General features: G+C 37.6%; 1 protein-coding gene across 1 annotated transcript in view; it reads right to left on the reverse strand.

Annotated features, from left to right (window-relative positions):
- WWC3 (WWC family member 3) overlaps positions 1-20,153 on the reverse strand; it is a 63,455-nt gene that overhangs the window by 20,843 nt on the left and 22,459 nt on the right. Inside the window, exons 6-10 of the mRNA XM_010167474.2 lie at positions 19,700-19,849; positions 17,522-17,595; positions 8,092-8,334; positions 5,205-5,294; positions 3,490-4,064 (exon numbers count right to left, since the gene is read on the reverse strand). Of these exons, the coding sequence (XP_010165776.1) occupies positions 3,490-4,064; positions 5,205-5,294; positions 8,092-8,334; positions 17,522-17,595; positions 19,700-19,849 (1,132 nt within the window). The remainder of the gene's footprint in view (positions 1-3,489; positions 4,065-5,204; positions 5,295-8,091; positions 8,335-17,521; positions 17,596-19,699; positions 19,850-20,153) is intronic.

Raw genomic sequence — 20,153 nt, forward strand, 5'->3', positions numbered from 1 at the left:
TTTTGGTTTAAACAGAACAAGGTTTAGCACAGGTTACAGACCTTTCAATGCTGGAAGCTAAGGAATTGTTTAAAAATAAAGCTTCTAAGACAATTACTACTCATTTTCTTATTTAAATAACAAAATCAGTGAACAATACCTACAAATTTCCAGAACTAATGGGTGCCAAAGCTTGATAAAAATCAGGCAGCCCTGATTAAAACAACAGGCTCAGATGTCATTAGCTGAAAAAGTGAACTTCAAAGGAAATTTTGGCAGCTAAGGTTTCATTAGCTAAAAAAACACAAATAAATCTAAAGCATGTTTCACAAGCTTACAAATACCACATGTCACCTCAAAATGCACTAATAAAAGAGCCAAACACTAATGAAAACTAGATCAGCAACAACAAACAGACCTTACCTAGCATGATGCTGTCAGGCAATACTATGATATAATAAAGCTGAAGCTCACAGAACACTTTTTCCAGGAATTTAACTACAGCCACGAATGTATTGTTTAGTTGACATAGCAAAAAAATAAGTATTCTATAACGATCAAACAGATACAACACAATATCAAACAAAACCAAATAGAGCAAAATCTCCTTTTTCTTCACATGCAACTAAAAAAAAAAAGAAACCCGAACAACAACAACAAAAAAACTCAACCAACACTTCACACAGAAAAACACACTGGGAATTACAGGCAAAAACAGCAAAATAAGTAATTTCAGGTCCACTTACAGTGAATTTTTCTGTTGTGCCACATGAGAAACAAGACAAAATGAAAAGCACACAATAAATCATCTTTTATACCTATGACAATATTTTGCAAACAAGAGATCATTCAGGCATCAAAGGAAACTTAGCACGTGAAAGATTATTTTTAGGATAGAGAAGAAGAGATAGTGAAGATACTAAAGCCCAATATTCTATTAACATGTTTCCTCCCACTCTCAGGTTCATAAATATGACTGACAACTTCAGGAATATTCCCTCCATTCACAAGTGCTGACATATTTCACAATACGCCCCTGAAACAGATGCAGCACAAGAAAACAGTGGATTAGCAACTGAACAGCAAAATTGCAGCTCCTGAAGAATTACTTGAACTTGCTTAAGTGCTGCTTCAGTGAGAAGTGTGTGCAGTTTTTTCAGTGTTAACCTTCCCAGCTACTAGAATCTGAAGAAATTACCTCATGTTTTGTCTAGTGAAGGAACAGGCAAAAGATTTGCCTGAGCTGACACCGGTTTTCCAGCGTCGCATTATGTGACCAGACCATTGGGTGGCAGCAGCAAAGCACACTGCATAGTACCCTAGTCAAAACCAAAACCTTCCAACATCTCGGGGTTCCCAAAGTGTATGAGCTTGATGCTCCATCTAATTTGTCAAAAAAAAGCATACAATACCAAAATAATTTCAAAACTTCCAACTGCTGCTTGCAAACAACTGCGTTACAATTGCAAACCCACCAGCTAGTAAGTGTAGAGCTCAAAGTAGTCATGACTCCAGCCAAAAATCAGAAAGGTTAAACAAATTCTTATTAAGCAATTGTTTGCAAATGCAAATATTTTGGGAAAAAAAAATTCTCAAAAAAGACAGCCTGGCTACCTTTTAACCATATATTCTTCCCCAAAAAGCAACAAAAAGCACTCTGATGTACACAGAGAAAAGCTGTAACCCCTGGACTAGCAGCTTGAGCTGGACATTGCGGCACTGACAACTGGTAGCACAGGCATGTTCTTGCCAGAGGTTTTCAGAGAGATGTGAAATGTGTAGAAACATGACAGAGAAGGAGAAAAAGGAAAATCCAAGTAGGAACTTGACCCTCACCCTATTGCTCCCTAGGCCCTCAGACCAGGCCTTCACTTCTAGGAAACATGTATGAGCTATAAATGAACTACCAACATAGTTTCACTTACCACAATGGGTGAAGACATGCTGTGGTCTGATCTGAGGTTTAAAGAAAGCCTCAGGAAGTCTCTTCATAGCATGAATTTAAGCACAAGCTCACACGCTGCTCTCTGGAATTCTGTTTATTGCAGTCTGAATGCTGCAATATGGGCACTAGAAATGTTTACATCTAGTAAATGTAATTTCTGCAGCAGTATCTGCTGGTAATCCCAGCTGCATTCAGGAAAGCAGGTGAGTCTAGACTCAAATCCTATTTGAACAGTATAGGCTTTTCAGCATAGTGGTGACATTTTCTTTTTAAAAATAAAAAAGCTGAAAGCTTTTCCTTAGATACTGTCAGTGTTCCTTCTCATTATCACTTGACAAAAAAGATTTTGGTAGGATAATATGATACATTCTCTGGTTATATTTCAAATTACTTCTGATGTTGTTAAGTCCTGAATGCAAAATCCTACGCAATTGCTAACACAGAATTCTGGATATAAAAATGGGATGGGAATTACAATCTTTAATATTAAAATATTCTCTAAAACCTGTTCTTTGACTGGTATGGTTTTATTAGCAATACAAACAAGACAACACAAAAAAAGTCATAATGAAGGAACAATATTTTTCATTTTAACAGCAGTTCGTTTGATTGATTAAAACAGGAAAAGAAATTTCTCACGTGCCTGTATGTTCAGGCTTTTAAATGTTTTGTTTTTTAGAAAGGTTGCTGTTTCCTCTTTTGATCTCTGTAATTTATGTTTCTCACCTGTAGTGCCTCAGAAGCTTCCCTCAATGCAAGCTAAAGCAAGTCCATCAATTTCACAGTCAAGTAGGAAAAGAAAACTCTAAAGGACGTGTGTTGTGGTAACTGCACACATCGCTGCTCTGCAACCACAGGTTCTCTGAGACAACCACCCAAGTGGATGCTTAACTCCTCACACACTCCCAACAAAACGTGCTCCTTGGCTGACAAAGCGCTCTCCTCATGAGCACAGCACACCACACACTCAACACTGCCGTGCCACTGTGACTTCTGCTCCGTCGCAGAACTCGGATGTGGGAACCTGGTCTGGGCTGCATATGAATTCAGCACGGAGTCAGCCGGCCTTCAAGCAATGCTGGCAGCATCACCTCGTACCTGGTTTTATTTCTGGGGCTTTCCTTCCTATCTCCTCAGCATTTGTATGGTTTTAAATTAGAATAATGGCAATATGGGCACAACTGGGGGCCTCAGACATAACTAAACCACGCACGGTTTTTACTAACCCCCAGTCCAAGTTCAACATATTTATTCCTTGATGCGCTACACTCCAAACAAAGTCCATATTACATTCCCTTTCTTCCACCAAATTCACCACTATTTTAAGATCTATTTTCAAGAATTTCTCTACTCTTTCACCTCTTTGCCTTACATCTAAAGTTTGGGGTTTTTCTGATTGGTTGGTTGGTTGGGTTTTTTTAACAGTTAACATCTACCATGTAATTTTGAACTGACGGAAGTAAAAAAAGCCAAACTGAGGAACAAGCTCTACTGTGCCAGTATGCTTAGGTCTGTGTGACATTTTCTATGACAATGTGACAAAATAATAATGTCCAGAAACTCACCTCCACCAGTTTGGACAGCAGTCAGCTGTGGTCCCATTTCTCGTAGCCCTTCACTGTCCACAGGATAAGTGGACGTTTGAGATGAGCTTGTTCCTTGTGTATCATCGTCACCCAACACTGTGGTCTGAGCTCTGAGCATCTCCAGGGCTCCTATGTTTGCCATCTCCTCAAAACCTTCGGACATCTGAGCCAAGGGAGAATCTCGAGATGCAGAGAGAAACGGGGTGTCCAGAGGCGAGCTTGGAGGGGACAACGATGACAAGGAGGATCGTGATGACAGGGATGCCAGGGACTGTGGGGTATCCAGAGACCTCCGCTGCTTATTGAAATTGGAGTGTCCAATGGGTTCAGCGTACGGCACATCCTTGGTCAGAGACTCGAAGGGAATGATGTCGAAGCGTAAGTGCTGCCCATAGTCTGTAGCGCTGTCTGATTTGTCGTACTGCGGAAGGCCATAGATGTCCGTAAAGCTGACCGAGCTGAGGGAGCCTCTGCTGGAGGCCAAGGATCCTCGACTGGAGGCCAGGGATCCCCTGCTGCTGCCAGAGGACATCGTGAGCGTGCTAGCTGACAGACTACAGCAGGCAAAGAAAGGGAAAACAAAAAAGGCCCTTTCAAATAAAATCAGAAACCCCAGCACAGACATAAAACACCGACCCAGATTACACAAGCAATTTTACATGTATTCAGTACAGTGACACAGAGAGATGATTTGGCAGTTTAAAGTCCAGCTTGTGTCTCTTGCCCTGGCCTCAAAAGCACAACCATGGCTGGAACAGCGCAAGTGGCAACCAAATCAGGACCACACGCCTGAAGACAAACAGTCCAACAAGATGAGTCTACTCTTTCCTCCAACGCTCAAGCATAGTTTGGCAGAAAAGAGGTCAGAGCAGGACCTGGATCAGTGGACTCAGTGTAAAGCCAGGAAGGGTAGATTACCATGATCCAGTTTGAATTTACCTTAATGATGGGTCATAAACATATCGGGGAGAAGAAGTGAGAAGGGATTTGGAAAGTCCTAACAAACTGCCATGTAAGCCTCACCCTCACAAGTTTTTCCAGTGCAAAATAAAAAAAGACCTTAAAATGAAACCTCTCCCAGTTCCTCTTACCACTCTCAGACAGTTATGGAGAGAAGAATATAAGTGACGGAGAGATGAAGTGAGACACACAGTAGGAACTGAGCTTTTGATGGTGGTGTGGTGTTGAGCTGAGGAATCCCCAAGAGCTGCATCTAAAAAGGCAGCTTCGAGTGTGAATATGCAAAACATTCTGGGCTTCTGTGTGGGTCTCAGCACACTCTCGTATTTAAATGGTAAAATTTTGTCATCTCACCAGGGATCAAAACCCCTCCTTTGGAGAAGGTATCAGGATATTAAACCTCACAGAATTTAGAAGAACATTATCCTCCTATTAGTAAAACTGTGATAATATTACAATGGGGTTTAAGTACTTGTCTTCTTTTCAGAAAATAAGATAACATATAAAGTTCCCAAATACACAAAATAATCTAGCCCAAATGGCCATCACTAATGCTATTTATAAAACTCCCATCCAAATAATCACATGCCCTAGACCAAACTTTATAAAGTCAGTAAAAAATAAATTTACTTGGCACACATACACAGAAGTATTAAAAGGTAAATTTTATAGATTATTAATACTCTTTTCTGCTGCAGTTAAACTTCAAAACCTGTTGGTTTTACATAGCTCACCTTTTTAACTGGGAGTGTAAATATGAGGTTAAACGCGTAGCTTCTTCTAGTTGCATAAGCAAACAATTTCTCTTTTCCTGTAACAGTATCCTATAATTAAACAGACACATATTACTATTTTTCTTCATTACAGTAGTGTTCAAGAAGTGCTAGGAGTTTTCCAAGTACAGAAAAATATCACTGCACTGCAGTTTGGAATATAAAAAGAAGTTTCACCGTTTAATGAAAAGTTTTAATTTATGCAGCTCATATGCAGTGATGGAAATTCCAGTAAGAACACAAGAACCAAGACTCCAGCAGAATTCCCAGATAAGAAAAGTAATTGAGGCACAATTTAAGAGTCATTATGTTGAAAATACATTACAGCAATTGGCAAAGTCATAAGAAGTACTAGATAAACACACCAGACTCTCAAAGAATATTTTCCCCTTGCACCAACCTGATTGTGCCAGTGAAATACAGAGAACTACTATGACGTTCGTCACTTTGGCAGGAAAAAAATATTCCAAACAGCCCTATTATCCAAGCTAATTAGTGTCACTTTCAAACATAAAAAGACAAGTTTTGCAGGACTTCCGTTATGCAGTAACCATAAAACTGAACTTTAAGCTCTAATTCTAAATGTTTCCAGTACATTTACATATCTTTATATTTAAGCATGTGATACAGTGATTTGAATACTAAGCTATGACAAAAATCTCTCACTTCAACGTATTTTTTGCCCATTCTAATAACAAGCAGCTGAATTACTCAGTACCGCTGCCATGACACCAATGGAGCATACCTATAATGCTGTCAGTCTCATACACTTGTAAGATAATCTCAAAATACAGAATTTAACTTGTTAAAACTTCAAAGAATAGATTTTATCTATTCATATCACATTTATTCTTTTCCTGAATCCAGAATTGTAAGTATTCCTGATGTTTTGTTTTTCTAAGCCAAATCACTGAAATTCAAAATAAAATCAGGGTGGTACTCTGTTTTGTGTTGTAAATTCGTATGTCCAGGAAAGTTACTGATCCAGCCCTGCATTCACAAGTTGGCTGGAAATTGGGATTCTGACAGACAGTTTGGAGAAAGCAGATTAAACTTATTTGAGTGCTTCAGATCTTTCTCAACTGCAAAGACAGCTGTTAGAATTCAGGCAGGATTGAGGGAGGTGGGGGGTGGACAAAAAGGGAGTCCTTCTGGATAAAACAAAATGGCAGCATTAGTTTCAATAAACTTTGGATGGTTAAGATATGAAAAAATATGTCTTTGTTAGCAGCAAAACAAATCTCTCAACTTCTTTGGTCTCCAACTTCAGCAATTCATATGCTGGCAAGGGGCCGCAGCGCTATGCTCCAGCAACCCCACCGCCCTCTGGGGAGGCTCCTTTCATTGCAACCACACCGCAGAAGCTGAGCGCTCAAGTGTGTGCAAGGCTGAAGCTTTTCTCCTGCTTCTGTGGACCCCGGACCAGGTTAACCAAGTGGTGCAATGAAGGCTGCAGCTCAGCTCTGTAAACTTACATGATAAAGGCACTGCATGCAGAAACCAAAAGAAACGACAAATTGATGCAAGAAACTTAACTGATTCAAAAGCTTGCAGGAGAAAGGAGGAGTATTTACACCATGTATGATACAAAACAAACTTAGGAACCTACACTCCACAGTAATCAATGTCGTAAGGTAGGTACCTGCGCTACAGGGCAAGAGATGCCTCCAACTAAGTCTGCCAGCCAATCTTAAAACAAAACAAAAACAAACAAAGAAAAAAACCTGTCATACAGATTTTAAGTTAGTTCTGATCCGCATGTAACTTGGTGCCTTTAAAACTCAGTAACAGAACAGAACTGGTAATTATTTAAAGAGAAAACTTCATTGTATTTCACAATTAGGAGAAAATGGAAACAGAAAAGCAGAACTGGGAATGGTTTTGGTTATTCCTGAGCCTAAAACAAACAAGTAAGTTAAGGCTACTAATAGTTAAACTTTCCTACAATTTGCTATACAAAAATAGAGTGCCCTTCAATATTATTCTAACTTCTACTCAACTTTTTGCTAGCATTTGAAATATCAAGTATCATACTGGAACGCTGGTTTCCACAGCATGAACTACATGGAAAAATAGCTTGGCCTTCTTGCCAACATAGTATGCACTACCTAACATGAGAGACCAAAAACAACAAATAAAACTTACTACACTGCAGTGTCAAGTGAACTCCCTTTTCTGTCAGTTTAAGCTGGAAAGCCAATGTAACAACATTGCAAAAACTGTAAAATATATAACATTGAACTGCAGCTTGGCTGTGAATTTTCTAGTTATTGCCTGAATGTACTGTCTCAAGTAAGCCTTTCCAAGGAAATTAAGTTCTCAAAATTTGTAAATGGAAGGCACTTACAAATATTTTAAGTGTCTTAATTAAGTAAAAAAAAAAAACAAAAACCAAAACAACCTTAATTATTTAACTTTCCTGTTATAAGGCAAAAGCCAAATATAGGAAAGTATCTTTGTTCTGAAGTTTTTGGAGATGATTATTACTCCACTGAAAAATAACAGAAAAATCTTTCACTACCGAGGCCGAGTTATTCAGGTCTCTATTATCCAACAATATCACTCAGACTTTCTCCAAGCATCTTCTGTGACTCTATTCTGATCTCTTCTTCCTATTCAGACTTTTTAGATGAAGGAAAGTAGAACTAACTCTCTAACTCCTTCAGAAAACTTCAAGACAGAATTAAATAATGGCAGTCAGAAGCAGTATCTTCCTTTTTTGAAAGCAAATTACTCTAGTAACTTTTTTTTTGTTGTTTCTTAATCACAGGGAAATTCCTTGCTCTTCCTTTTGAAACTACCTATATGGATCTTACAGTAGATAAGAAAAAGATTTAAGTTCCCATACCTTTCAGTGGCCCCATGAGCAGACGTTGCTCGAGCCCGCTGAATTTCATCCTCCAAGCGTCTTTTTTCTTCCTCCAAACGTGCAATGTCTTCTGGGGATCGTCTCTGCTGACTGATGAGCTGCAGCTCCTGAAGAAGAGCCTCCTTCTCTTTGATGAGCTGAAGACGGTCTCTGTCTGCTTCAGCCATTCCTGGCCAAGACTCATTGTCTAGCAAGGCCAGCTGCTGTTGTATATTCGAAACTCTTCAAAAGAGAGTAAACATATTTCAAAACTTAGAAGAGACAAAGAAGACAATTAAGACGAAAAATACCAAAAGGTGAAGCCTGTTGGCTTTTGTGACTTTTTCTTCTTAATTTTGACACAAGAAAATTTAGAGAAGTTTGGAAGGATTATTTGTTTCTGTTTTTTGGAGTGCTTCTGTTTGTTCATTTTGTGTATTTTTAAAACACTAAAGAACTGTAAGAGCTTCTAAGTGTGTAGCTATATAAGAACTACAGAGCATTTATCTATCTCATGGACAATATCTTTTTTCACAGCTTTCTCATTTTGCAATAAATCAATTCATATTTTAGAGCTCCTGAGTTTGCTGCCTGTACAGCTGATGTTGTTGAACATCCTTTCGTTCCTCATTCTTCCACTATCAGCTCCTTAACTTGGGATTTCAAAAGCAGAGTCAGAAGTTGAAGGGGATGAAGGAAAGGTGCTTATCTAGTGACAATAGGTCCATACATTCATGTCCCACCTCAGCAGAGAGGTGGCTCAAGGTGTTGAAAATATTAGGCAGTCCTGACCAACAACAAAATTTTAAGAATAAATAAGCTGTCAGTAAAACAAAAACATAGGTCTGGAAAAAAGATTGACTGGTTACAAAATACAGGTGGCTTTAGATCATCAAATCAAGCAATTAAGTAAGCTAACTTGATTTTTCTGTACTAGGCTTTATAGCCAAAAGTACTTTCCTCTAGCTCAGTATGCTGAGCCACTACACAAAACAACAGTTGTAAGAATAATTCCACAGTTGACATTTTAAGAAAATGTTCTGCTAAAAACAAATTTTGAACTCTTATAAATATTACAAAGAACCCTAAAGCTAGAAATTTCACAAATGTTTCTTTTGGCAAAAACAAAATATATATAAGCATAACAGGGAGAACCTTCTTTTCCTGTTAGGTATTTATGCTTGTCTTACAATGGTCAATTTAGGCACTTCAGAATGTTACAGTTAAAACAAAAAGTAAGAGAAAATCTAGTTTTCTAATTTTTGAACATTTGAAACTAAAGAACTGTAAAACAGTTATGCAACAGCACAGCTCAGTTTCATCTTCATTCTGAAATGGTAGCATTCAAAGTTAAGTGCACTGTAAAAGATGATCTCCCTATAAATAAATAAGTAAATAAATAAATAAATAAAACCATATGTAAAGCCAGCCATAAAAGCGGGATATGCATTCCTTCTTTTGGTAAGTTAGATTTTTAAAGTAATCTTTTTTTCAAAATATCTGGTAAGAAAGAAAACATAATAACAAACAAAGCAAAGTAAAGGCACATAACAAACAAACAGAAGATCCACAGTGTGATAAAGTGTTTAAGAATAAAAGAAAAGGCATAGACGTGACAAAGGTTAAGTTTTCTCCATCTGAAAACAAAACCTCATGCAATGTTTATTTCAGACCGACATCTGGAAAGTATTTGGCCATCTTATTATCAGGGGAAGGGAAATAAAATATCAATATAAATCACTTCCCAATGATAGCATTCATATAAGAATAGGAATTTTACTGTCAATTTTGTCAAATAGATTTCTCCCCGTCCTTAGGTTTAATTTATAGCAAGTAAAGACCTTGGGTATTATGTTACATTTTAGTCTAAAGTGCAATAGTTTATCAAGCTCTTCAATACCATTTCCTCCTCCTTGCAATTAATAACCAACTTCCTGCTAACAGCTACTGAAAGCACCACTGTGAATTGATACGTATAGTCTACATATTTCATGCCCCAGCTATTGTGCATGAATTCCAGATGCAGCTGCCTGAAGAACACCTCGACCCATCAACAAAACGTCAGGGGCAGGAAGAGCGAGCAGAGTCAGGACCCCTCGTCTCTCCTACCCAGGTTGCTACGCTGTTAAAGATTCAGTAAACACTCCTGAAGGCCTCTACAGCCTGATTTTTCAAGTGTTTGGTGCCAAATGAAACAAACGGGAACTCAAGGTCCTTTCAAGAGAATTGCAGAATTCAGCTACAATTGGATAGATACATATATATATATATATATATATATATAATCATAGCTTGGCAAGCACGTGTGCAATCAGAGGAGCCCTGGCAATGTATTTGAGTGACCATGTTCATAAGCTCTTACACAGCTTGCGGATGAAAGAAGGTGAGCTGTGTTTGGTGAAGTCTCTGGGTTGTTTTAGAAGAAAGCTGAAGGACTGATTGTCTCCTTCATTTTAACACTCACTATTGTTTTGCTAACTATTTTTCTAATGCAGGGTGAGCTGGTTAAGAAGCCGACCACAGGAGCAAATAAATGCTAACACAGGCAACAAGGAAGAGAGAAGTACCAGCAGGCAAGAGGGGAAGGTGGGATCCCCCCTTTCAGAGCCAGTTAACCAAAGAATCAGCTTGCCTGTAGAGTAAAACACCACCCTTAATAGAAGAGGTTTTAATTCAGACTCCTGAGCTTGCTGAGAGCACGTAACTAACTCCCTTCGTGTATGACATTTCAGTTTAAAGTTTGTTTTTTCCTCTCAATTTCTGTTATGATGATGCCTTGAAAGTAGGAAGTTGTCATACAGTAACTTAATTATACTGTTATTAAAGGGAAAAGTACTGCTGCAGACAAAGTTTGTATCTCTGAAGAGTTCCAAAATCTGAACAGGCATTTACTTTGATTCCCTTGACAGTCTTAGCATTTCAGCTAGCTATTCCTGTCTCTATGTTTTTCCTTTAAGCAAAGAAAAAGCACTTGCAAAACACGACATAACACAGGAATCTGTTAGGAGGGGAACTACAGCACCAGTAAGCCTGTTTTCTGCAACCTGTATTTCCTGCAAATGAACTGAGGTTTTCAGGGAATTTTGCTGCTTGCTTTCCACTGAGGACTCCCAGCATATGGCAAGTTGTTCCAAAAACCTACCAGTGATAAACTTTTAAAAATTTATCTTCTTGGCTAGAAAACATCCCCAAGGTTTTTACAGTCTCACTCACTCAAACCTAAGAAAAGTATCTGAGGAGTCCCGTTCAGTTCTGCTAAAGACATAATAAAAAATCCTCTTAAGCATGTTCCATAATTCTCCCAACACGAGTTTTTCTTCCCAAATGCAATAAATGCATAAATAAGGAATTTCACTGTGCTTATGCATGACAGACTCTATACCTACACTACATCAGCCATTCTCACTGCCAGTAACTCACAAAAAAGTGGCTGTTTTGCATTTTCAGACCTAGTGCATATATTCACCTACCTTAAGCATTCACTTAAATAAACCAATGACTTGACATAGACTGCAATTTAAAGGAAAAAATAATATTTAGGATCCTTTGTGAAGCCTTTGTTTTTCAAACATTTTTTCCTTCCTATTGGATATTTAAAAAAAAATGTTACTTCTTAAGTAGTCACTGTGAAAGACGACGTTTGCCAGATACTGAGGTCCCTACTAATATAGCAATTTAACATATTCCAGGGGAAAAAACAGTTAATGTTGAGCCATCAACATTCCAGGCATTTTGCCCATTCCCATCCTTGCATAACAAGTGCTGAGGAGCTTGCATTCCACGCTGGTGTAGGTGGTATCAAATGACTGGTTTCCCTAGGTAGGCAGACCCACTTGCTGCTTATTTCAGTATTTAAAAATTTCAAATGGAGATGACTATAACAGTTCCTGTTAAGCAGAAAAGCAGGAGGGGCACAGATAGGATGACAAAGGTTTAACCTGGTGATCTGAAGTAAACACTGATTTGAAATGGCAAACTTGCCCTGAAATGGCCACACTAATGTAGCTAGAATGATGCCTAGCCCAAGATAATGCAGACATAGCATGAGGGAAGATCAGTACAGCCAGTAGTTTATTACAAAAACTACATTATGGGGGCAAAAAAGCATGTATTTTCAGAATTTACAGCGTGTCTGAATTGTTATATATCTATACAGACCCTTGAGACAAAACAGGCCAAGCCTTCTGTCATTGGAAATATCTGGGGAACCTAAAAGATTTTGTTAGCATCTAGAACTTCATCTTCAAGACTGCAATCTGAATCCAGCACTAATGAAATTATACTGCTGAGCTCGAGAACATTTCCCTTTAGAAGAGGTTATTCATTAAAACACAGCATGAGAAGCGAGATTAAAGTAAAAATCACTTTTTGCAAGATGAAAGAGTCTGATTTACAATTACAGTTAACTGCACATTTAGACTGTTACTCAGATTATGAACAAGACAGGTGCCTCGGGGAGGGAAATACTCTGAAGGAATACAAAGGTCCTATCTCATGCTCGTAAAAGGGACAAATTACGGATCTCCTATAGCTAGCACTTCCTAACCTACAAGCGCTGGTATTTCTAACTTAAATAAGTTCTTTGAACTTACTTTGAATTTTCCAAAGAAAAAAAAAGTCACAGTACTCCCCTACACTGAAATGCCTAGATGTTTGGGTGACATATCAGACCATTCTACAGCTGAGGCCTTTGTTACCTGTGGAATGGGAAGACCGGTGGTGATAAAATAAAGAAAAAAAATTCCATGGCTATGATTTGGAGGAGAACAGTGGCTGAGATCACACAAATATGCAGATATGATAAACATAAATCAACCCAGCTTACTCTTTTCCTTAGGCTTATAATGGGCTTACAATGGGACCCAGTTCTCTGCCACTTCAGGTAACAGGGAACTTCTCCCACGTGCAGTACCCAGAGGAGGTGGCTGCCGGAGTGAAGACACATAATGAAGGCCATAAGAACTCGGTAATTTCTGGAATTTATGGACCCTTGTGAGAGTGGATTATGATTTACATCCAAAGATTCCCCAAGGCTAGAGAAAGGGGAAGAAAGAAATGGAAAGAACAAGAAGCTGAGGAACTCAGCCAAATGCTCACAAAATTTCTCCACTGTGTCTACTTTGGCTGCTCCTGCAAGTATGTGCCACTGTGGCTTTGGCAGACAACACGAGTACGCTCTGTAGAATATCCAGCCTTCCTGGCAGCCCAATTCAATAACAAGGAGGTCTTAAATTGGCTTATGACACTCGTGAAACCTTAAGAACCCACTGGCATTTTGCAGACAAAATTAGATATCCACCTTCAGGAAAACTGCAAAGTCTGCTAAAAACAATGGAAGAGAGGAATTAGTATTTTCCGCAATTCACAGGTAAACTGCCATAATGAAAATTTTAGACAGTTCAAGAGCATGGCTCAGCTCCCTTTATAACCTAAAGAAAAAGTTTTATGTTTAAAAATCGACACTGGGAGATTTAGCTTTAGCTGACATGCCTGAGCCAGATATTTATGTGATATCAAGCAAATTGCTTCATTCCTAAATCAGATTTTCAGATTAGTTTAGCAGAATAAAGCATGCAAATCCACTGAATTTCACTAGAAATTAGTCAATTACACCTTGGAACCTGCCTACAGAAGATGAATTTTAACAGGAAAATACTTTACTATGTTACTGCATCAGTACTGGAATGTTGCTATCAATATCCAACCAAAATGTATTTTGTTAGTACAAGTACACATTGTACTGACACACTTCTGCTTGTGCTAGTGCTTTTAAAAGCCAAACTGAAAATTAATTTCAGTAATGAGACAAAAAGCTTGCAACAAAGTAACTATTCAGCAATTATACTGAAAAGAAAGAAGTAACATTCTTAAAGGGAAGTGGAAATATTAAGCATAGCTGAGGAGGAGGCTTTTTCAGGGCAAAAAAGATCTGTTGACTGACACTGTATGATTTAAAGAATTGAACTGAAAAATAACATCTCTGAATTCAAATTTACAGAAGGTATAAGCAAATTACTCCTTTTTCATCCAAATTAGATAAGATGTTTGAAGATACCTGGATGTATTAGTTCATTAAAGTCAGCTACCATCAGATTGGACTATTTAAAAAAAAAACACAGTTAAAAATTTTGGTGCTTCTTATTGGAGTGATCATTTCTCATCTATCGATTAATACACTTCACAGGATATTAAGCATTGCAGCAATCACATTTCATGATCATTTGCTAAAATACTTCATGTAGTCATTATACTGAACTGTAAAAATTGTAAGTTATCAAAGAAAAACAATTTGCTTTTGATTTCTCTTTCTATGAAACAGTCTACTCAGAAAAGTGCTCGAGGGGTACACTTTCCAGTGTGCAAATGCTTTCATGAGAGGTGGTCTCACTGAAATAGCAACTGAAACTAAAAACGGTATTTATCCAGGCAGCTTGGGGCCGCCTGTTCAAAAAGACTGTCCTGCCTCCCTCCAGCTTCTCTGGAGGGCCACACTGACAGATCTGAGAGAAGAAATTTCATGGAAATAAGGTACAGTTTATTTAGAAATAATGGGGGGGAAGAGAAGAGTAAAGAGCAGAAGAAAAGCAATTGAGTCCCTCTTCAGCTGGTGAGTTAAAAAGTAGAATTTGCATGCCTCCTCCCAGAGCCGGAATCAGACACAGGAGAGAGGACCTCTTTCTTCCCCAGAGTGCTGAAGATGTCAGAACCCACAGCTCACATCATCTGAAATACTCATGGGAAAAATTTAATTCCAAATTATCCAACTTCCTTCCAGTGGGAAACTGAAGGGGGGAAAAAAAGCTACATGAATGTCTTAATTTATGCAAAGGCCAAACCACGCAGTAGTTAAGAGAGATTTTGAAGGAGAAGTAAAATAAAATTATCTTTTATAAGGGAGGAGAGATATTTTGGGAGTAAAAGCCAACTTTTCTACTATCACTGGGTCTCATCTCCTGAATTCCTCATGATAGTTCATTCAGAAATCGCAATACTGCATTCAGACACCATATACATAGAATATATTTTTATTTTTAAAAACTTCTTTACTACATATGGCAAATATTCTGCTGGTATCTAGAGCTGTATGATCTTCTGGCTAGATTCACAGGACTACCTAAAATGCAACATGCTGCCTTTCAGTTTGTGGGCTTTTATCCCCGCTTTCCTTTAAGGGAAAAGATATACTTTTCTCCTATCGTTTATTTTAAAAGTCTCTCATTAAAACTTGGAAATAAGACAGTTTGTTTGTTGTACTTATTTGCTATAAGTTTCCACATCCTATTTGACAAGCAAGTAGTCATAATATACTGCTTTACACTTGTGACATACTGTAGCATTTTAATTTTCTACTTTGTAGATTTTAATCCATCACAGCACATTCCGTCACCCACACTGTGCAGTAACAGTAGATACTTCACCAGCCACGGGAGAACGAACACAAAGATATTTAGTAGAGACAAAAGCCCTACAGAAATGCCAGCAAGCTAAGGGGAAGGAATGCATGATAAATGAAGAATGCAACCACAGAGATAACTGGTAGGGGCAATGAGCTTTGTGCAGTTCCACTCAAAAGCTGAAAGCTGATTACTTCCGTACAACATACTGGGCAGAATAAGGCTACTATTTTAAAGCAACTAACGTGCTTTTGCTAAATAACAGACCATTGTCAGAGCTGCTAGCCCGGGACAGCAAACCTACCCTTACTGCAATCACTATTCTCTAGTTGGAAGGTCAGTTACTTGGATTTTCTACACTTAATTAACATCAAACCCTGGCTCACTTCTGATGTTCAGAAATACTGCATTCCATGCACAAACAAATGTTCAGCATTTCCAGCTGAGAAATGCTTCTGCGACTGAAAAAAAAAAAAAGAAACCACCAAAAAAACCCCTCACCACTCCTTTTTCCTGAAATAGCACACAAAGGAATTGTTTTGAAAAAAACATAGAAAAGGTATGTCAGAAAACAAAAGTAAAAACATTTAATACAATCTTCACAGCACCAGTGGCTCTGCTAAACTAAACAGTGTAAAACTAATTCTATCCTCCTCCTTTCAGCAACTGTCATGAACCCCTAAATTAGCACTGGACTATTAAGTGCTAAGGGTTAAGTCTGTGGCCAAACAGGACACTGAGGGTTTTTGTTTTCTCCTTTTTTCCCCCAATTATTTAACCTTTAATAGGTAATAGTCACGGGTATTGGCATGCAGTATTTTACAATGCAGACTTTCATTCCAGCTGCAAATCCTGAATATTTAGCCATGTATCTCTAACATACTTCCACCAATTTAATTTTTTTAAGCCTGTATTGCATCCAAATGTGGGTAAATTTTCCAAGAACAACAAAATGGTGAATTGCCTATAAAGGTTTCAATCCCTGCCAAGACATATGACAAGAGTATGTTTTCCCCCAAAGAAAAAGTCACCATAACATGAAAAAAATGAGACTATAGTATTGAACTCTTTGTTTGTTCTGAGAGATGTAAAAAAACGCAAAATACACAAAGTTGCAAAGAAAAAATAAAAATCCTAACTAAAACAAATTTTAAAACTAAGGTTTTCAAAGTTAACTATACAGGATCTTTCAAGTGTCAGTCAATTTTAATAAGAGAATGTTCTATCAGCACAAATTAAAATAATCATAAGTATATAAAATTACCACGTTCAAGTCATCACCTATACCTACAGTATTGTTCTGAATACGTGGAAAATACTTTGAAAACAATGAGGTTAAATGAGGACCCAGTAAACTATATTAGTAGGTAGTATTTTTATAATAGTATCAAATAAGAATAGATTACTTTTACAAAGTCATTAAAAAAACACTGCAAGACTGACCTCCACAAAAGAAACACTTATGATAAAGCAATTAGATTCAAGGACTTAGTGAAGAATTAATCTATTTCAAGGTGGGTTTTTTTAATTTTTATCATTTTTTTTTTTCAACCTTAACATTTATTTTTATGTACCCTTTTGTTTAGCTCTGAACATCTTCATTTATCTCACAGGAAGTTCTGCATTCTTTCTTCACGCAGAGTTCACAACTTCAGTGCACTGAACTTGGAACACAGTTTTGGAAAGCTCTGAATATACTGACAGACCAGGCTGGCAAGTGTAAATTTAAAGACTGCTTATGTTGAGGTTTGAGAAGAAGGGGAAAAATTGTAAAATGGTTCAATTTAACTGCTGCAATTTTGCATTTATACAAGTGTAGAACAGTGCTGACATTTAGCTTTATCTCTGCAAACAAATATAATTAGCTTATTATAAAGTCTTACGTTTACCTAAGTTTTTATTATCTGCAAACCACTCAATAGTAAGCAAATTAGTATTCCTAAAGACATTTCAGCTAGCAGGCTGGTTCCAGTTCTACTTTGAAAACTTTAATCACAAGAGTTAAAATAAAAACCAACAAATTTATCTTTAATTACCTTTTCTTGGCCTCTTCATACTGCCAGTTCAGTCTTACTTTATCTACAAGTCTTGTTTTGTCATCAAACCCAAACTTTTGCAGAGTTGAAGAGCAAGGAGAGGGGGAAAAAGAGAAGGAAAAATGACAATTTAGAAACACTCTCACGATAAAGGAAGGGCAAAATTAGTCTCACTTACTGGAATCATTAATAAACCTCAATGCTTTAGGTAACAACACAATAAAAAACAATTTCAGACTTTAGAAATAAAAAAAACTGGCTTATCACTAAAAATACAGAAGATAATATATTCATAATATATTCAATATATTATGATCCTGGAAACCAAGAGTTAGCAAACAGAATCACTGATGAATGGTCAAAGCTTTTCAACTTTATCCGAGCCTAAAACACAAAGAGTATTTTAAATGAAATATTTTACTACTTGATACAGCTATTTTATAGGTGGTTTAATTAGAAGTAATTCAGATTACATTCCCTGTACTGTGATGTGTTACCCAGCACTTAGATCATTAATGTGTTTTAAACAGTACTACAAAAACATCACCCGATCCTTGAACCAGTCACAGAATGCTGATGTATGCTACAACTCCTACTGTACGCGTTCCAGTTTCTACAGCAACCTCTCTCCATCTCAGGGCATCAGGAGTTCTCCTCTTCAGAGGTCTGCGTACAGTCTAGTAGTTAAAACCCAAGTCTCTAAGTGCTTTGCTGCACCTCCGGATTTCTCACCCAACTGCTGCTTTTGCGCTCTTCATCACCAAATGCATAAAAAATCCAACTCTTTTTTACTCACATTCCCCTACCAATAATTCAGGAAAACAATTAACATAATTATGTAATTTTATTTTCCTAACAAAAAACCTATACCTGATAAACAGAGTTTTCAGACTATACTTGGCTTGTCTTGGATGGCATTCAATGTGTATTGTGAATGGGGAAACACTGATATGTTCCTTTTGGTAATTTGTTTCAGAATTCAACAACCACATCCACCACCAGTCCAAAAAATGACATCCCAAAGGCATCATCTACCTAACACACTGCAAGACAGCCTAGTGTTAGCCAAGTTTTCTTAGATGCTTTAGGAGTATATCTTCTTAAAAACACAGATTTCTTCTTCTGCAGAGGCCCCCTGGAGACATCCAACTTGGCAACTAGTCAGCAGTGAAAGAAGACAATAGAGATGGGATGATGAAAGCCTACACTTAAAAAGTTACATAGTTCAATAAAAATTTCTAACCAAATGTGGAATAACATCCGAACTACAGGACTAACAAACTACAAACAGGTTGTCTTCTTGCTTTGTTGTCAATCTCATCCACAGAAACAAGTGTTTTATTGCTGAAGAACAGCTAGGCTGCCACAGTGCGAGTGCAAGCCAAATTTTATTATTTGGAATGCACAGTTCCATTCATACAGAACTATATCCAAGGAATGCAATTATATTCTTCTCAAATACCATATTTAAAGGCATATTTGAGCTTAAAGGTATGACAGACTAGATCAGAAGTTTTGTTAGTTTCTACAAAGAATACTTTGAGACTCTAATAAATACTTTCCTTGTCTCAGAGAAAAAGAACAGAGGTCTACCCTACATCTTTGATGTATATGAGCAATGACAACAAGCATGATAAAAAACAAGATTTAAAAACAAAACCAGACAAACAAAAAAAACCCCATCTATCACTACTAAAAGAATGCTAACACCTCATACTGTTGCACAATCAGGTCTCTGCTGCAATTCCAAGCTGGTTAAAGCGCGTTCTTCCTTCCTGCACCATTACAAGCACCAGTAAGTCAGAGGTGGCAATATGAAGAGGTCCATGGACACCTCAGCCAGAGCTGTTACTCAGAGATGAACCTGTGGTCACCAGAGCGATGATGTGAGAGCTGGCTGAGTCTGGGAGCTGACTTTACCTGTCACTGACCTGCGAGCACGTTGCTATGCCCTGTGTCACACTCAAGTAGCAGAACTGCAAAGCCCAACACTCATGAGTGCCTTTCACACACTCTGGAAACAATAAGCAAACAACTCCCTCGCCACCAATACTGCTTTGGATTTTTCGTTCTGCTACAGCCAACACCTCTTAAATTAAATCAGGAAATAATGATGTATCACTATAGTACAAAAGCAGCTTATTTTCTACAGCAAATGCCTCGCACAGGAATGCATACCTCTCCAGTGATGTCAGTCTGAGAACAAGCATCACAGTGTTGTTGAGGTAAACAGGAGTCGCTGAGCGAACTAGAATTGTGCTGGAGATCCTGCAGGGAATCTGTAATACAACAGCTATTCCTGAATCCATCTGTTAACTTGGCCAGGCTCTACAGTAGAAGAGATATATTAAAAAAAAAAAAAAATAAAAAATAATTTATTTTTAGAATCCTTTTATTAATAGAAAACAAAGAAAAAATTATTTGTTTTAGAAATATGACAAGTAGGTTGCCTATAAAGAGTTATTTACAGAAAGTAAAACTCATCACAGTGTTACTAACAGGAAGAAGCTTTGCTTTGAAATAAAATTCTCCTTTTAAAAGATGCATTTAACAGTAAAGAGATTTTAAATTATTTGGTTTAGAACTATGAATGTTTTAGATTTTGTACAGTTTACAGTTCTTTAAATCTACC

The sequence above is a fragment of the Antrostomus carolinensis genome, unplaced genomic scaffold (genome assembly GCF_000700745.2).
Source record: "Antrostomus carolinensis isolate BGI_N321 unplaced genomic scaffold, ASM70074v2 scaffold2335, whole genome shotgun sequence".
In the NCBI taxonomy this organism is placed as follows: Eukaryota; Metazoa; Chordata; class Aves; order Caprimulgiformes; family Caprimulgidae; genus Antrostomus; species Antrostomus carolinensis.